Consider the following 15,308-nt stretch of genomic DNA (forward strand, 5'->3'; position numbering starts at 1 on the left):
TCATGGTTTCAATGTAAGATCGCCAGCTGTTCTCACTCGTGACCCTGTGCTGAGAAACCTTCCGCCACTTTTTTGCCGCATCGAACTCTTGGTTCTCTTTCACATTCTTTGTCATGTTGGATAACATTCTAGATTTAAATGGTCCATGGTTTTATGAGCCCGATACGAAACGCACTGTACTTCTTCGGGGAGTCAACTTGAGCGGCGGCGCAAAGCTCCCGAACGGCATTCCAACCCATGCCAAGGATGGATACTGGGTCGATTATGATCGCAACGTCAATTTTATCGGTAGACCTATGCCGCTTGAGGATGCTGATGAGCACCTAGGACGTATCAAGCAGTGGGGATTTAATTTCCTTCGCTTCGTCATTATATGGGAAGCTATAGAACATGAGGGCCCGTGAGTAGTTTTCAACCCGGCCAAGTAACTCCTACTTGAAAAAAACCTGATTAACCTGATTTTCGTTCAAAGTGGTATCTATGACACTGATTACATTGAATATATTATCCAATTGCTTTACAAGTGCAAAGAATATGATCTACGAGTATTTATTGACCCACATCAAGATTGTGTAAGTACTGAATCCTGTAAAAACCATCATTTCGCACATTAGGCTAACTTGTAAATATTAGTGGTCCCGTCAATGTGGTGGTTCTGGAGCTCCTGGATGGACACTTAGCTTGGTAGGACTGAATCCGTCGACTTTTCAGGTAACTGGAGCTGCCATTGTGCAAAACGTTTACGAGAACCCCGACACATTCCCAGCCATGATTTGGAGCACCAACTATGGAAAACTAGCAACATCCACCATGTTCACATTGTTTTTCGGTGGCAAATTGTTTGCACCAAATTGTATTGTTGACGACTTGAACATCCAAGATTACCTACAACAACACTTTATTAATGCAGTCATGCAAGTGGTCCACAGAATTCACAAGGAGGATAGCCACTTGGAGAATGTCCTAGTCACTGGTTATGATACCATCAACGAACCCAATGAGGGCTACATTGAGCTTGCAGATATTACCAAATTTCGGGATAAAGTAGACGATCTTAAGAAAGGGTGGACGCCAACGGCGTATCAAGGATTTTTACTGGGGTCTGGTATTGCAACCCAAGTTGAGGAATGGGACATGACATGGTCTGGACCGAAAAAGCAAAAAACCGTCCTAGTCGATCCTCAAGGTGTGCAAGCTTGGCTCTCGGAGGAGGATAGAAACCAAGCAGACAAAGTGTTTGGTTGGACACGATCTTCAAAATGGCAACCAGGGTGTATATGGGCTGCTCATGGTGTTTGGGACCGCAGTCAACAAACACCCGAAAAACTGAACTACTTTGCAGTTCATCCCAAAACTGGAGAGCCTATTGAGTTCAATCACTTGTGGATGGACCACATTCAAAAATTCGGCGAGGCTATTCGCAGCGTCCATAGCGAAGCTATACTGTTCGTTCAGCCGACTGTACTTTCATACCCCCCAGAATTTCCATCTACAATGAAACGACTGGCATATGTACCACACTGGTACGACGGACTGACACTGGTTCAAAAGACATGGAAGAATTATAATGTGGATGTCATAGGATTGAAGCGCGGAAAGTATGGCAATGGCCCACTCAAGTATGCTCGAGCACTACGAGTGGGTGAAAAGTCTATTCGCAAGTGCTTCCAGGAACAACTCGGAACGTTACAACATGAAGGCCGAGATCGAGTCGGCGAGTATCCTTGCCTGCTTGGAGAAATCGGCATCCCGTATGACATGAATAGGGTCTCTCCCTCATCCTCTTCCTCATACTTCTCGACCAATTTCATACAGACTGTTCTTTCTTACCTCTGCCTTGGCGCATTCCGCACTAGTGATGACGAGGAAATGATCAATAATCCAGCCTCGCCCCAAAATAGAGCCATGGATGCATGCCTCAATGCTTTAGAAGGAAATCTATTGAATTATACCCTTTGGACTTATGTGCCAGACAATTCACGAAAGTGGGGTGATAGATGGTGCGGCGAAGATTTGAGCTTATGGCAGCGTGGCCATGACGGTACCAATGCAAGAGACATCCCTGCCATACATCGACCCCATCCTAGAAGGACGGCAGGCGTTCCCAAGAGTATTGAAAGCATCCTTGCCACTGAAAAGCAAGCTGCCACCTTTAAATACTCGTGCATTCCCACTCTTGACACAAAGCACCCTACCGAGATCTACGTTCCCGAAACATACTTTCCTGCTGCACTTACAAGTGTTACTGTTTCTACCGGTACATGGGAAGTCGGTGAGCAAACAGACAACTACTGGATCATTCACTGGCGTCCAGTTTGGAGCGAAGAGGCTTGTACTATTACGCTTACTGGCGTAACTTTTAACCAATCTGCTCGATGATTTATAAGAAGAGTCCCCATTATTTGTGCAATAAAGTCTGAGTGTTTTCTTCGATATGCTATTATGTGTTTGGCATATCATGTCATGGCATTAAGTTAAATTATTTTTATTCATACAAACGCATAGTTATGTGATCTAGCCTTGCAAGTTGATGCACGATTACATGACGTAACTTTCGTTGAATGGGATGGTATATGGGTGTATCAGCAGCAAGTTACTAGTTTTACCAGGCCCACTGTTACATGCTAATCCAGAGGACGGCTTTTGTCCATCATTAGTGGAAACCCATCTTTCGCGATACAGTTATTTCAAATTCATGGGATATTTGCTCTGAATCACCGCCGGAGGAGACAAAAATGGTAATGCATGAAAACATAGTCCACTTACCGAACGCATGGATGTCTCTAAGATGGTAGGCTTTCAGAAGAAACGACGTTAAAATTCACGACGCAACGGTATCTAATAACAGTCTGGTGCTGCTCAGCTTCAAAAGCACTCGGCTTTCTGTACGTGAAAGGCAGCCAAAAAATGGGAAGGATGACGTACAGAGGTGGTGTGTTGTGATTTTAATTCCCGCTCGCCAAATGTGACCATTCACGCAGCAACCCTTTGCGAAGCTCACCTTTCTATCTACCCATTCTAGCATCCGTATAGGTAAGATGATCAGCCTCATCCATTCTACGATACATCCATCCATGCCGCGTCGACCACCGCCAGATGATTCCATCCTTTCGATGATGGAAGGATGGAAAGCTACGGCACAGATTCATAAACCACATTCTGCGGCAGGATGATAAGCACGTAATGCGGAGCCCATGTCTCATAATTTCCTGCCTCTCCATTTCAACAGATCACTATGGCTGATACAACTCCTAACTTCAAGCTCGTCCTTGGTAAGTAGCAACGTCACGTAACGCTGGGTCAAAAAACACGTCCAATTCTAAACATCTGAACCTTACAGTTGGTGACGGTGGTACCGGTAAGACTACTTTCGTCAAGCGTCATTTGACCGGTGAATTCGAAAAGAAGTATGTTGGTAAGTACTCTCCCAGCACCTATGTTTATGTATTCGTGTTTCTAACAAAGCCGAACCTTTAGCTACCCTTGGTGTTGAGGTCCATCCTTTGACTTTCCACACCAACTTTGGTGCCATCGTCTTCAACACCTGGGATACCGCTGGTCAGGAGAAGTTCGGTGGTCTCCGTGATGGTTACTAGTAAGCATCTATAGACTTTGATTGGTTTTGACGTTGGTTGCCGTGTCTTATATTTTCTTTACTACTTTCTAGTATTCAAGGACAGTGCGCCATCATTATGTTCGACGTCACCTCCCGTATCACATACAAGAACGTTCCCAACTGGCATCGTGATCTCGTCCGTGTCTGCGAAAACATCCCAATTGTTCTTTGCGGTAACAAGGTCGATATTAAGGAGCGCAAGGTCAAGGCAAAGACCATCACATTCCATCGCAAGAAGAACTTGCAATACTACGATATTTCTGCCAAGTCCAACTACAACTTCGAGAAGCCTTTCTTGTGGCTCGCCCGCAAGTTGATCGGTAACCCTAACCTCGAGTTTGTTGCTGCACCCGCCCTCGCTCCTCCTGAGGTCCAAGTTGACGACAACTTGATGCAACAATACAACCAGGAACTCGAGCAGGCTGCCGCACAGCCCTTGCCAGAGGAGGACGATGACTTGTAAATTCCTTACAGTGGAGTGTTAATACAGTAGTTTTTATGATAAAATCAATAGGAAATGGGCTCTCCAACTTGGTGTAGCTTATTATAGTCGTGAACTAGATCCCACAATGTAGTGTTGTTCCTTTGTCAACCCACCTCTTTGAAGGATTGGTATAGGTCCGATAAGAACAGAATAAATACCTTTAGCCATATTTTTTTGCCTGGTTTAGTGCATAGATATGGAGTGGTTGGTCTCTGGAGCGTTTTTAGTTGTTTGGTAGCTGTAGATGTGGCCATGGTCGCTCATTCTTGGAAGGTCATGCCGAATGCCTAGTCATGGCTTAGGAACACAGGCATAAAGTGGAAATTGGTCCTTAGACACTTTAAAACCCCGCCATCCGCCAACATTGGTCGCCAAATCATCTATTCCCGCCTTGCCAGCACTCTTCACTGCAGAAACGGTGTATAAGACTATGCAAACAACAGTATAAACATTTTCATATGAAAGTTTTAAATCATAATGTTCGGTAAGATGATAAACTGATACAAAGTCGCTTTGTATCAGTTTAAGTAGAGAATATTGAAATAGTGTATCTACAGCATGACAACATGAACCACCATATTCCAAGTGTTAGTTAAACTTCGTGTAGTATAATTCTCATGTATCTCTATATCTAGCTATTCTAACATGATAAGCAGTTGATACTGTTGCATTGGTGCTTCTGTAATTCACCATATACAGCAACCAGGAGGATCCCCAGGCTTACTGATGCAGCAATATGTGACAGCTACATACCCAAACATTGAAGAAGTACTTGACGTTTTTTCTTGTGTGTATTGAAGCAAAGTACGAATAAAATGGCCTTGGGAGCTATATTATGAGAACCATAAAGTTAGAGCGTGGGGAAGGTCATGAGTCAGCAACAATGAAACTCTCAGTCCTCAAAATATAAAAGCCGCTATTTGTTGCCAAAAATGTGGAGATTCTAAGTGCTATAACAAACGTTACATATAATGTCTTCATCCTACAAAGTCGATGTCGAAAAGGCTGTTGGCCATGAGAGCGCACCCGAGAAGGTATGGCAATGGAACGAGCATCGTCTCGGGCATTCTGCGATTATACTAATTCGGTAAGCCTTCCTGTAGGTCTCCTTCAACAGACGTGACCTTTTGCTTTACGCCTTGGCTGTTGGTGTCAAGGAAGACGAGCTTCAGTACCTTTATGAACTTGGTAAGTACCTCCGTTGCCACTGAGAGTTTCCAGCGCGAAACCCCACCGAGAATCCCCCGGCTAACTCTTGGTTCCTAGACCCCAAATTCACTGGTCTTCCCTTCTACCCCATCGTCTTGCCCTTGAAGGGTTCCGGATCTGACATCAACTCCTACAAGGAACGTTCCAGCGGTGCCCCCACTCCTGGTATTCCTCCTTTCGATGGTAACAAGCTTGTCCATGGTGAACAATCACTCGAAGTCATCAACCCAATTCCCACCAATGGTGGCGACTTCATCGTCCAGAAGAAGCTCACCGGTGTGTATGACAAGGGCTCTGGTATGGTCCTCGAAAGCACTGCTACCATGACCGATGCCTCAGGCAAAGTATACACAAAGATGGTGTCCAAGGCATTTGTTCGTGGATATGGCGGTTGGAACGTAAGTGTCAGCCAGGCAATTACACAGTGTTAGTTGCATATGACTTACCGAGCAATGCGTTATAGGGTCCCAAGGGTCCTAAGCCAGTGAGCAGAGCTCCTCCCAAGCGAAACCCCGATGCCGTCGACACCTTCAAGACCGGAGCCAACCAAGCTCTACTTTACAGATTGTCTGGGTACGTGATTGTAAGGTGATACTAAAATATAGGCACACATACTAAAGCCTGTCCCCGTTTTTTAGTGACTATAACCCATTGCACGCTGATGTCGAGCTGGCTCCTCGCGTTGGTTTCCCTAAGCCCATTCTCCATGGACTTTGCTCCTTCGGTATCTCCGCACATGCTATTCTTAAGGCACTTGGCGAGAACGATGCCTCCCGCTTCAAGAGCATCGAAGCTAGATTTGCCAGCCCTGTTTTCCCTGGTGAGACCCTCGAGACCTACATGTGGAAGGTAGACGGCCCCTCTGCCGGCGAAGAAGGTGTCATCTTCGTTACCAAGGTTAAGGAGAGAGATATCGTGGTTATCAACAACGGTTATGTTGTTTTGAAGAAGGCTGCTGGACAATCCAAGTTGTAATATAGTCTACTGAGAAATACTCCTATTAAATCCCACCTTTTTGTAAATCCAGATTTTATGGGGACCTGGAGATGTACACTTGTTGAGGTTGGCAAATTGGGGGGGGGGGGTTTATTTAATGTTTCATCTGCACGCTCTATTTTACAAAGGTTGGTTTTCATATCTTCAGTCGAAGCATATATACATAGGTTCTATTCATAACGTTACAAGTCCAGAAGATAGCTTTCGTGACCGCGTCATCATCCCATCTGCCCAAGTACTTAACGGGACCGCTCATGGGGACGGTATGAATCAACATACCAGTTCGTACGTCAATGACTTCCACGGACTGCGATAAAAATCCAATGATGCAGAGTTGCACGCTGGACGAAGGCGTGATTTTGGCAAATTCAATATGCAATGGCTCTTCAGACCAGCTGTAAACCGTTCTACTAAACAATGAGCCAGATAAATCGATAATGAAGCTATGTCGAGCAAGCGTGGCTAGAAATAACTGTGGAGCGGCGGTGGAAGGCAAAGCTACTGGATCGTGAAGTGCATCGAGCGGTTCGCCGGCCACCAGTGAATAAGGCGGTGGTACCGAGTATTCTTCAGTCAATGAGGTGGGAGGTAGGGTATCTGGGTAGAAAGGAAGTTGTTTGAGGGAGTTCCACGGTAGCGTCGTGTCTGAGCGAGAGGACCTGCCATGGTGTTCGTTTGAACTGGTATTGGATGGATGTGGAAGGTTTTGTTTCTCCAGCACGTGGTATTGATCTGTCACAGGCTGCTCGAGCTTAATGATTTGCACTTTGCTCGTTCTTAAATTGATAACCGTCGCCTCATTACGAAACACGGCAAGTACGTATCGTAACGTCGAGCGATCATCGGCGAGAGACAAACTACGAGGTTCGGCGGGTATCCAGAAGACCTTGATCCGCTGCCATGGTTCAGACTTTGCATTCCGAGCACGCTGCCATATGGCTACCTTTTCCTTTGTCACCACGGCAATGAAAGCAGATGCAGTGGTCAGATATAAATCGAGATCCGACACATCCTTACAATCGGGAATTTTGAAGAAATAGTCTTGAGGGATGATACCCCTATAAAGATAATATAGCTTTCCCAAACCCGATCCTCCAGCCAGTGTGAGCGACGATGGATCTTTGTTGTACATTTGTTTATCTTCTTTGGGCGTATCCAATGGTTGTGGCTCAGCAGTTTGAGTGGGTTCTGGTGGTTGACTATTAATAGTATTGCTCTCGGAGGGAGCGCCACTCATGGTGTTGTCGGACATGGACCTTCTTGCTGAATCAGACGTCGTCGTGGCAGCTCTGCGCCAAGCTTGACTATCCGGCACATCATGAAGTAAGTCTTTCCTTTGCGACCAATTTAGTCTTAGGACCCCGTAACAAAGAATCAAGATAGCGTCGAGAGAATAGCAGCGGACTTGTCGGTGGCGACTTGAAACGATCAAAATCGTTCGACACGACTCAATGACCTTGATACACCGTACACGTGTCCAAATGATGGTCTTGGGCGGCGCCGGGTTTAACAAATCAACTAACTGGAGACTATCAGAGCAACCGAGTAATAAAAAGCGATCTTCAAGTACACAGCACGATGAGTAAGGTACAGAATGAGGGACATTGGGACCATTACAAGCTAACAGAGCTAGCTCAAATGAAGGCATGGTTTCGGCAGTATAGGTAGGTGGGAATGAATGTTCGGGAACAGGAGGAGGTGCATTGGGATCATAGTCAAGTGGCAATGGAGGTAAAGCGTACATAGAGAGTGTAACGGGTCAGACCAAAACGGGACTAACAAATAAGCGGTTTCTTTTACAAGGTCTTTCTTGGACCGGGGAATTCTAAACGACGATGTAAATGATACAAGATATCCAAATAATCAGCTTCAGTATCGGCTGTTATAAATGAGTGACGAATCAAAAAGTCGACAATGACTAGGATGAAAAGGATGCAGCCAAGAAAAAAAGAATTAAGGGGACATTGACGATAAGGTTAGAACAGGCTAATCGTATCCATATTTTGCACAAAAACCCACTTACCAAGAGCACAGTTCAGCTTGAATTCTCCATCAAGTATCTTCTGATTGATCTTAACAACAAACGTGTTATTACATGGTCCTCCTACTACAATGCACGCAAGCTTATATGCCATACCTCGTCCAAAGTCCAAAGATAGAAGCACTCGACTTCACCGTCCTGTGGCTTTGGAGTCACGTCGCTAGGCAGTTCGAGATCAAAAATGTATTGTGTTTCCGGTTGAAGTCCATTCTCAGAATAGGTGAAGTAGGTGATGGCTCCGCAGTTACGTGACTGAAAATGCTGTCAGGTACGCCGTAGGATCGAACTTTTACACCCGCTTTAACCCTACCTTTTCTGCAATATGCTGGGGAATACTAGCTTCTTCATCGCATTCTTTCACCATAGTCTGATGAGTAGAGTATTTATAGGTAATTCCACCGGCGACCTGCAGAGATAAATCACTGTTACCTAATGTGTTTCGGCTCAGATGAATTAACAGACACTGCAATACATACACAATTATCCAGATACCCAGGCCATGTTTGCTTGGTCTTAGAGCGGCGGGCAATCCACATTTTGATTGTGCCGTCCTCTTCCTTGGTGTAAGCATTGAGATGACAGCCGAAGGTGGATATACCAAAGATGGGAGTAGCTGCTCTTTCCATGACAAACGCGACATTGTCTTGGCGGGAAAGATCTCCGTAAACAGGATACAATTCATTTCTCCAACCTGTTTGCACCCGGTGTAAAAATTTAAAATGGCCATTCTGACAGCAACGTGGATAATTTACTTACCAGCCAATGCCACAAAAGCCTTTTCCTCTCTCCATGTATCGAAGAGAGCCTTCACCACCTCTGTGCGTTTTTCAAAGGAATCAACCCCTGATGAAAAGGTTATATGAGAATCCTTTATTTCGAAAGGAGAATTGTCGAAGCGGTCGTTGTACTCCTTCAGCTTGGGCACGGTAGACGGCAGCAATCGACCAACTACATGAGGACCAAGACGGAATGGAATGGTGGAATGGTATTCGCTGGTTGAGATGGATTCATCATAGGGGAATTTGTCGCAGCTCTGAACTACCTCTAGCAAATTCTTGAATGGCATTTTCAAGAGACAAACAGACCGTGACTAGGAGCCGGATTTTTTGGCGTGCTATCAAAAGTCAGCTTTCCCTCAGTCATTTAGCGACGTAGGCTTTCTACTGAAAAACCATTCGAACCTAGGTTCTGACTTTGACACCTCGCTACGGGTTCAACGTTAGAATTTATGTTCAAGTTTACCTGTTCAACAGGCTGCTTCACCCTTGATACAATGGGTTCAGTCACAGGCTGAGTTAAGCAATGTGAAAATTAAAAAAAAACCTAACAAACCCTAGTTGCTTGTCCGAAGCAGCGCTTTCTTCCCCACAAAGCAGAATGGTGGAAAAATTACATATTAGCTACAACCAGATTCACGAAAGCTTGCGAAGTGCCGTCATTCGACATCGCATCAATGAAGAATTCCAACCGGATATCATGATCGCTATAGGTGGCGGTGGGTTCATTCCTGCAAGAATATTGAGAACTTTCCTCGAGAAGCGCAACAACAAGAACATTCCAATTCAAGTATGGGCATTGGAGTAGTCATTTTGACATGCCTCTTCCCGGTATATGATTATATTAATGCAGTTTATTAAATAGGCAATTGGATTGTCGCTCTATGAAGAGCTTGAACAGTACGATAAGGAAAATGAACAGCTTCAGAACCAAAGAACAGATAGCGGCAGTGTTACACCTTCTGTACCTCCCCCTCCTCAAGTCACCAAGACTCAATGGCTCAACTTTGGTGGAAGTGACTCTCTTGCCAACCTTGCTGGACGTAATATTCTGATTGTTGACGAAGTGGATGATACTAGACAGACATTGAGTTATGCTGTGCAGGAACTTTTACGTGACATTGAGAAGCAGGAAAAAGCCACTCCCGGTCATAAACCCACTAAGCTCGGTGTTTTTGTCCTTCACAACAAGGTCAAGCAAAAGAAGGCTTCCCTCCCTGATGATATCATGAAGAACTACTTTGCTTGTGTTGATATGCCAGACCATTGGCTCGTTTACCCATGGGATGCTATCGACATTGAAGAGCACACCGAAAAAGCCAACCGCAAGGAATTAGTAGATGAATAGTTTAGATTGAAGTTGTAACACTAATAGAACATGGCAGGCTGATCCCTCCAGAAATCGCATAACAGCTATGCGATTTGTTAAAACTACTTGCAGAGATCTGAATTTGAAACTGGGTAATTGAAGAGCAAGCCAAAAGATAGCATCAGAAGGCATTGGCCTTCAATGTCGAGCTGACAAGGAGATGAATGAATCTGACCCAGATATTGCCTGCGCAATGCCCATCTCTATTTATTTTATTTTGTTATTATTATACATGAAAATGCTGCTGTCTGCATGGCAACAGAGTCGCGATACCTAGTCTTGTATCTACCAAGCTCTCATACCACCACTACCTCGGTATTTCTAGAAAAAGAGAAATGTTCAGCATATATGGATGTCATATCAACGGAACCTGCCCTCCAGATAGAAGAATTCTTACCATTCTACCCCGTCCCTTATACTTGACAGTTGGCTCTCCAGAAGATAACCTGCTATTGATATCATCTCCTATGGAACGACGTCGTTCCCATTCAGGGGTGTATTCCCGTCTCTCTCTTCTTTCTCCTCTATCGTCCGAACGGTGCTCTGGTATGTCATTGCTAGGTCGACGTCGGTCATCTCTATCCTTTCGCTCTGGTGATCTTGATGGGCTTCTACGTGATTCACTGCGTGGTGGCAAATCTACCGACGTATCGCGGTGTCTTGTGCTCTTGTTACGACTGTCACTTTCAAAATCTGATTCGTCCTCATCACGATGACGATGAGAGCGCTTCTTCTTAGACTTTCGATCCTTTTTCGACTTTTTGCTCTTCTTTTTCTTCCTGTGACGCCTTTCTTCCTCCTCAGAGTCAGACTCGCTTTCAGACTCTTTTCTAGATCGTGATCGCTTACGATCCTTGTCGTCACCGCTCTCCTCTGAAGCAGATGCGTCTTCAATTTCCTTCTTCTTCTTCTGACGAACTTTATAATGTATAAGTAAAAAAAAAAGGGGGGGAGGGAAGATACAGAGGTGTCACTTACTTTTGACGCTAGGTGGGAGCTGAAGGACGAGCTCACCGCAGTTCGCAATCATGACCAGCTGCAGAGGACGATTGTTTGTATCTACCGGCTGGTTCTCCATGGTCTCAACTATTTCGTAGCCGGAAACAACGCGACCAAAGACAACATGTTTTCCATCCAAATGTGGTGTTGGCCGTGTTGTGATGAAAAACTGAGAGCTTTGAGTATTAGGTCCACGGTTGGCCATACTTAGCAAGCCCTGAGTGGTATGCTTTCGCTTAAAGTTCTCATCAGGAAAGGTTGCACCGTAGATAGATTCTCCTCCGCTTCCATTGCGTCTAGTGAAATCTGGAAATGGTTGCTATTAGCCATGCGACATGGCTATGATTTGAATGTTGTAATAACAAAGGTACATACCTCCTCCTTGGCACATGAAGCCTTTAATGATGCGATGAAAGATAGACCCACGGTAGTGAAGCGGCATGTTGCTAACCTTTCCTAATCCCATTTCACCGGTGCAAAGGGCGCGGAAGTTCTCTGCCGTCTGCTCTACTTCATCTGCAAAAAGTTCAAACACGATTCTGCCAACTGTCAAGTAGGTAAGTCCAACGATCGATCAAATGAGAAAGAGAGCGATTGAATATAACAGGATCCTTACGTCTTTGACCATCAATGTCAATGTCAAAAAAGACTCTAGGATTTATGGGCATTGAATGTCAAGTAATGCGCTGAATAGAAAACTTTCGATCTCCCAAAAAAAATTGCTTGCCTTTATTCCACCTCCACAATGGCACACGTCGAGACATCAGTAATGATCAAGCTCGCCTTGTTCACAACGGCCATGTTTTCTCTTCCTATTCTTACTTACTTCCAGACGGTTGATCGAATCTTTGATGGTATGTAATATTCGCCCTTGTCTCGCCTATACTATTTTCCACCGCTAACTTTTCATCTCATAGGCAATGCCTCGTATGCAGCCGGATCGGCCGCAGTAGTAGCCAATATAGTGCTGTTCTCGTATATCATTGTTGCAGCATTAGAAGACCCCATTCCAGAGGAGAAGCCAAAGGAAGAATAAGTCGCGATACTGACTCATACGCAATCATCGAGGACATTTCTTTCCACTGCCTTTTCATCGATGAACTCACTGAGTGTTTGACGCTCAGGAAACCAATATCTGTAAATATATAGATCCATTTGCTTACATTTGTCCAGTCATCAGTATGATCTCCCTTTTCTTGCCATGCCTATTACGCAACCTAGGTGGTCGTTCACTGCTGCAGACTGTGACACATAGGATCAATACCTTAAAAGATACTACCTGTCAATCAATTAAAAAAAAAAAAAGCCGCCTATAATACTTTTCAAATCTAGTTTATATGTCCAGGATGTTTGATGAGGGTTATAACAGCAGCTGTGAGAACAGTGGTGGTTCTGGAAAGATTGGTCAAACCAGCGCCTCAAGGCAGGAATTATATCAAAGTGCCTATCTTTTTATTTGATTGCTTTGCAAAATGACTATTGACTCAATGTATCTTCTTGCTAGAGACATGCTTGAGGAAGCCGCAGCAATCCTCCCGATATTGGTCAGACTACGCGTTCCATCTACCGACAGTCATTTTGGGACTTGCTTCTTCGGCCTATTCGGCCGCCGAACTTACGTGTCTGATCAGCCAGGTTTTGCCGATATACCTAGCTGTTTCATACCGAATGTAGGAAAGATCCCTCACAATCTTGCTTCATTAAAGCTTCAGTACAATGTCGACTGCTTGGAGAAAAATCGGTGTGCCGGTTACCAAGGAAGAAGAACCAAAAAGATATCGCTGGACTGCTGAGCAAATTTTACAACAGTTGCCACAAGAGTATGCAGTTCAAGGCAAGGTCTATATGGTTACTGGTGGTCACTCTGGAATAGGATACGAAACCACTAAGGCCTTCGTGGCCAATGGCGCTACCGTTATTATTGCTTCCCGAAGACAAGCTGCAGTGGAAGAAGCTATAAGTCGCATCAAGTCCGAGTATCCTGATGCAAACATGATCTTCTTACAACTGGACCTTTCGGACTTGGACAAAGTCCAACAATGTGTTCGTGACTTTGAAGCTACTGGACTACCGTTACATGGACTGGTATGCAACGCTGCGGCGCAAATCATAGGGTTTGAATACACCAAGCAAGGGTTTGAAATGCAATTTGGAACAAATCACGTCGGCAACTTCTTGCTTATTCAACTCTTGGTTGATCACCTTGCTAAATCCGGACCTCATTCACGCATTGCCTTGGTGTCTTCGGGGGCGCACCGCACTTCGCCAGTTAGATTTGATGATCTGGATTTCCAAGGTGGTAAAGTGTATGACAAATGGCTATCATACGGGCAAAGTAAAAGTGCGAATATCATATGTACTAGAGCACTTAACGATGCCTATGCAGCCAAAGGTGTTGAGGTTTTTTCACTTCATCCAGGTTCGTATTTCGGAAATTACAGAAAGCGTTTTGCGATATGCTAACCTAGAGGTAAATGCAGGAGGTATCCTCAGTGGCTTAAGTACGCTTGGTCCGGAGCTGGCGCTGCAAATGGGATTCATAAACGAGGTGGGCGAGAGCCATCCTGGGTTGAAAACATGCTCAGAAGGCGCTGCTACGCAAACTTACGCTGTAACATCGCCAGAACTTGAAGGCCAAGGCGGTGCTTTCCTCAAAGATTGCGAAATACAAGATCCAGAGACTGAGTTTACGCAGGACAAGACAGGGGAGAATGGCAAGCGACTTTACGAGTTATCCCTCCAGTGGGTGGAGCCTTATATGAAGTAAGGAATGAACCGCGGGTTCATTTTAGAGGCTGGCGTTTGTGGAGGTAAAGTCTCACCAGACTAATAAAAACTTTTTTATGTCGATGCTATTCACACTGTGCATACGCCGTGAGAACGAAGGCAATTTCAAGTGGGGTCATGACTTATTTAAACAATGTAGCATCGACCACCTCCGTTAACTTGATTGTTTGAACAGATTGTTCAAAAGGTAAACAAAGGCTCCGACAAATATTTGGCGGGTTGGAAAGACGCGGTATGGACTAAAAAACCGGGCAAAACACTGACCCCCCCCCCAACAACATGGTGACTCCACAATTGGGAAGGGATTTACAAGTGTGGGCAGACATTTCCCAACTGTATACCGCAAGGGCTTTTGACAAGATTGAGCACATTAAAAATACGAATAGCACGACACGGCAGCACCATATGTCCAACGTGTGGACTGGGTGATTTTACCTACCAACCAGACGACACAAGCTTAGTGCAAGATGGCTGACGTGGACGATGAAATACTAGGAGCGGTGAGAATATCTGATGATCAGGGACAAACAATATTGATAATTTTATAACATGTGGTTTCTCACAAGCTGTGGTACCACTTTACCGCGCACACGACGTTGCTCCATAAACTGTCCCACATGGTATAATACGCCAATTGGCCAGATGGTTACATGAGCACCAAAACTTGTCACTCAAGATTCCAGACCAGACTATCCAAATAAAAAAAAAAGGTTTTTCAAACTAACCGAAAAATGGTTTACAGACAGTCGAGAAAACGATAAAAGTATTGGTTCTTAGAAATAGAGCTTAAAAACAGGTTACTTTGAGGCTATTCATTTCGCACCAGTCAGAATCACTGCACAACATCAATGTGAAAGTTGTATTCAATAGTATGATATTGGTATTTCACGGCAAACCTTTGAGTAAAATGGTAATGGAAAATACAAAACTCCATTTTTCAGTGGCCATATCATGGATAGAACAACGGATGCTTCCCTGTTTTGTCATCTATTCTCCACACAAACCGGTTGATGGCCATTACGAAAGATTGC

At 44.7% G+C, this 15,308-nt stretch overlaps 7 protein-coding genes across 7 annotated transcripts; 5 read left to right on the forward strand and 2 right to left on the reverse strand.

The window, feature by feature from the left end:
* The first annotated feature begins 5 nt into the window (after window positions 1-5).
* K450DRAFT_249716 (uncharacterized protein) lies at window positions 6-2,468 on the forward strand. The gene is made up of 3 exons (XM_051590446.1): window positions 6-400; window positions 473-572; window positions 634-2,468. Exons 1-3 carry the CDS (start codon window positions 114-116, stop codon window positions 2,377-2,379), a joined length of 2,133 nt encoding a protein of 710 aa, XP_051442886.1. The 5' UTR covers window positions 6-113; the 3' UTR covers window positions 2,380-2,468.
* Window positions 2,469-3,011: 543 nt separating this feature from the next.
* On the forward strand, window positions 3,012-4,282 carry K450DRAFT_249721 (uncharacterized protein). Its single transcript, XM_051590447.1, has 4 exons — window positions 3,012-3,272; window positions 3,341-3,415; window positions 3,478-3,595; window positions 3,668-4,282. The coding sequence occupies exons 1-4, from the start codon at window positions 3,236-3,238 to the stop codon at window positions 4,077-4,079; spliced, it is 642 nt and encodes a 213-aa protein (XP_051442887.1). The 5' UTR covers window positions 3,012-3,235; the 3' UTR covers window positions 4,080-4,282.
* A 3,896-nt stretch (window positions 4,283-8,178) lies between these two features.
* Window positions 8,179-9,567, reverse strand: K450DRAFT_249736 (uncharacterized protein). Its single transcript, XM_051590448.1, has 5 exons — window positions 9,103-9,567; window positions 8,823-9,037; window positions 8,657-8,752; window positions 8,329-8,598; window positions 8,179-8,223 (listed from the first exon to the last, which is right to left on the reverse strand). The coding sequence occupies exons 1-4, from the start codon at window positions 9,410-9,412 to the stop codon at window positions 8,413-8,415; spliced, it is 807 nt and encodes a 268-aa protein (XP_051442888.1). The 5' UTR covers window positions 9,413-9,567; the 3' UTR covers window positions 8,179-8,223; window positions 8,329-8,412.
* K450DRAFT_249744 (uncharacterized protein) lies at window positions 9,399-10,648 on the forward strand. The gene is made up of 2 exons (XM_051590449.1): window positions 9,399-9,912; window positions 9,988-10,648. The coding sequence occupies exons 1-2, from the start codon at window positions 9,724-9,726 to the stop codon at window positions 10,468-10,470; spliced, it is 672 nt and encodes a 223-aa protein (XP_051442889.1). The 5' UTR covers window positions 9,399-9,723; the 3' UTR covers window positions 10,471-10,648.
* An 813-nt stretch (window positions 10,649-11,461) lies between these two features.
* K450DRAFT_177143 (uncharacterized protein) lies at window positions 11,462-12,158 on the reverse strand (the record flags this gene model as incomplete). Its single annotated transcript, XM_051584259.1, has 3 exons — window positions 11,462-11,796; window positions 11,866-12,036; window positions 12,107-12,158. 3 exons carry the CDS (start codon window positions 12,156-12,158, stop codon window positions 11,462-11,464), a joined length of 558 nt encoding a protein of 185 aa, XP_051442890.1.
* Window positions 12,159-12,223: 65 nt separating this feature from the next.
* Window positions 12,224-12,820, forward strand: K450DRAFT_282200 (uncharacterized protein). The gene is made up of 2 exons (XM_051593423.1): window positions 12,224-12,344; window positions 12,408-12,820. Exons 1-2 carry the CDS (start codon window positions 12,236-12,238, stop codon window positions 12,524-12,526), a joined length of 228 nt encoding a protein of 75 aa, XP_051442891.1. The 5' UTR covers window positions 12,224-12,235; the 3' UTR covers window positions 12,527-12,820.
* Window positions 12,821-12,885: 65 nt separating this feature from the next.
* Window positions 12,886-14,491, forward strand: K450DRAFT_249762 (uncharacterized protein). The gene is made up of 3 exons (XM_051590450.1): window positions 12,886-12,930; window positions 12,995-13,909; window positions 13,971-14,491. The coding sequence occupies exons 2-3, from the start codon at window positions 13,207-13,209 to the stop codon at window positions 14,255-14,257; spliced, it is 990 nt and encodes a 329-aa protein (XP_051442892.1). The 5' UTR covers window positions 12,886-12,930; window positions 12,995-13,206; the 3' UTR covers window positions 14,258-14,491.
* Window positions 14,492-15,308: the final 817 nt, after the last annotated feature.

The sequence above is a fragment of the Umbelopsis ramanniana genome (assembly GCF_025399195.1).
Source record: "Umbelopsis ramanniana AG unplaced genomic scaffold K450scaffold_44, whole genome shotgun sequence".
Lineage (NCBI taxonomy): Eukaryota > Fungi > Mucoromycota > Umbelopsidomycetes > Umbelopsidales > Umbelopsidaceae > Umbelopsis > Umbelopsis ramanniana.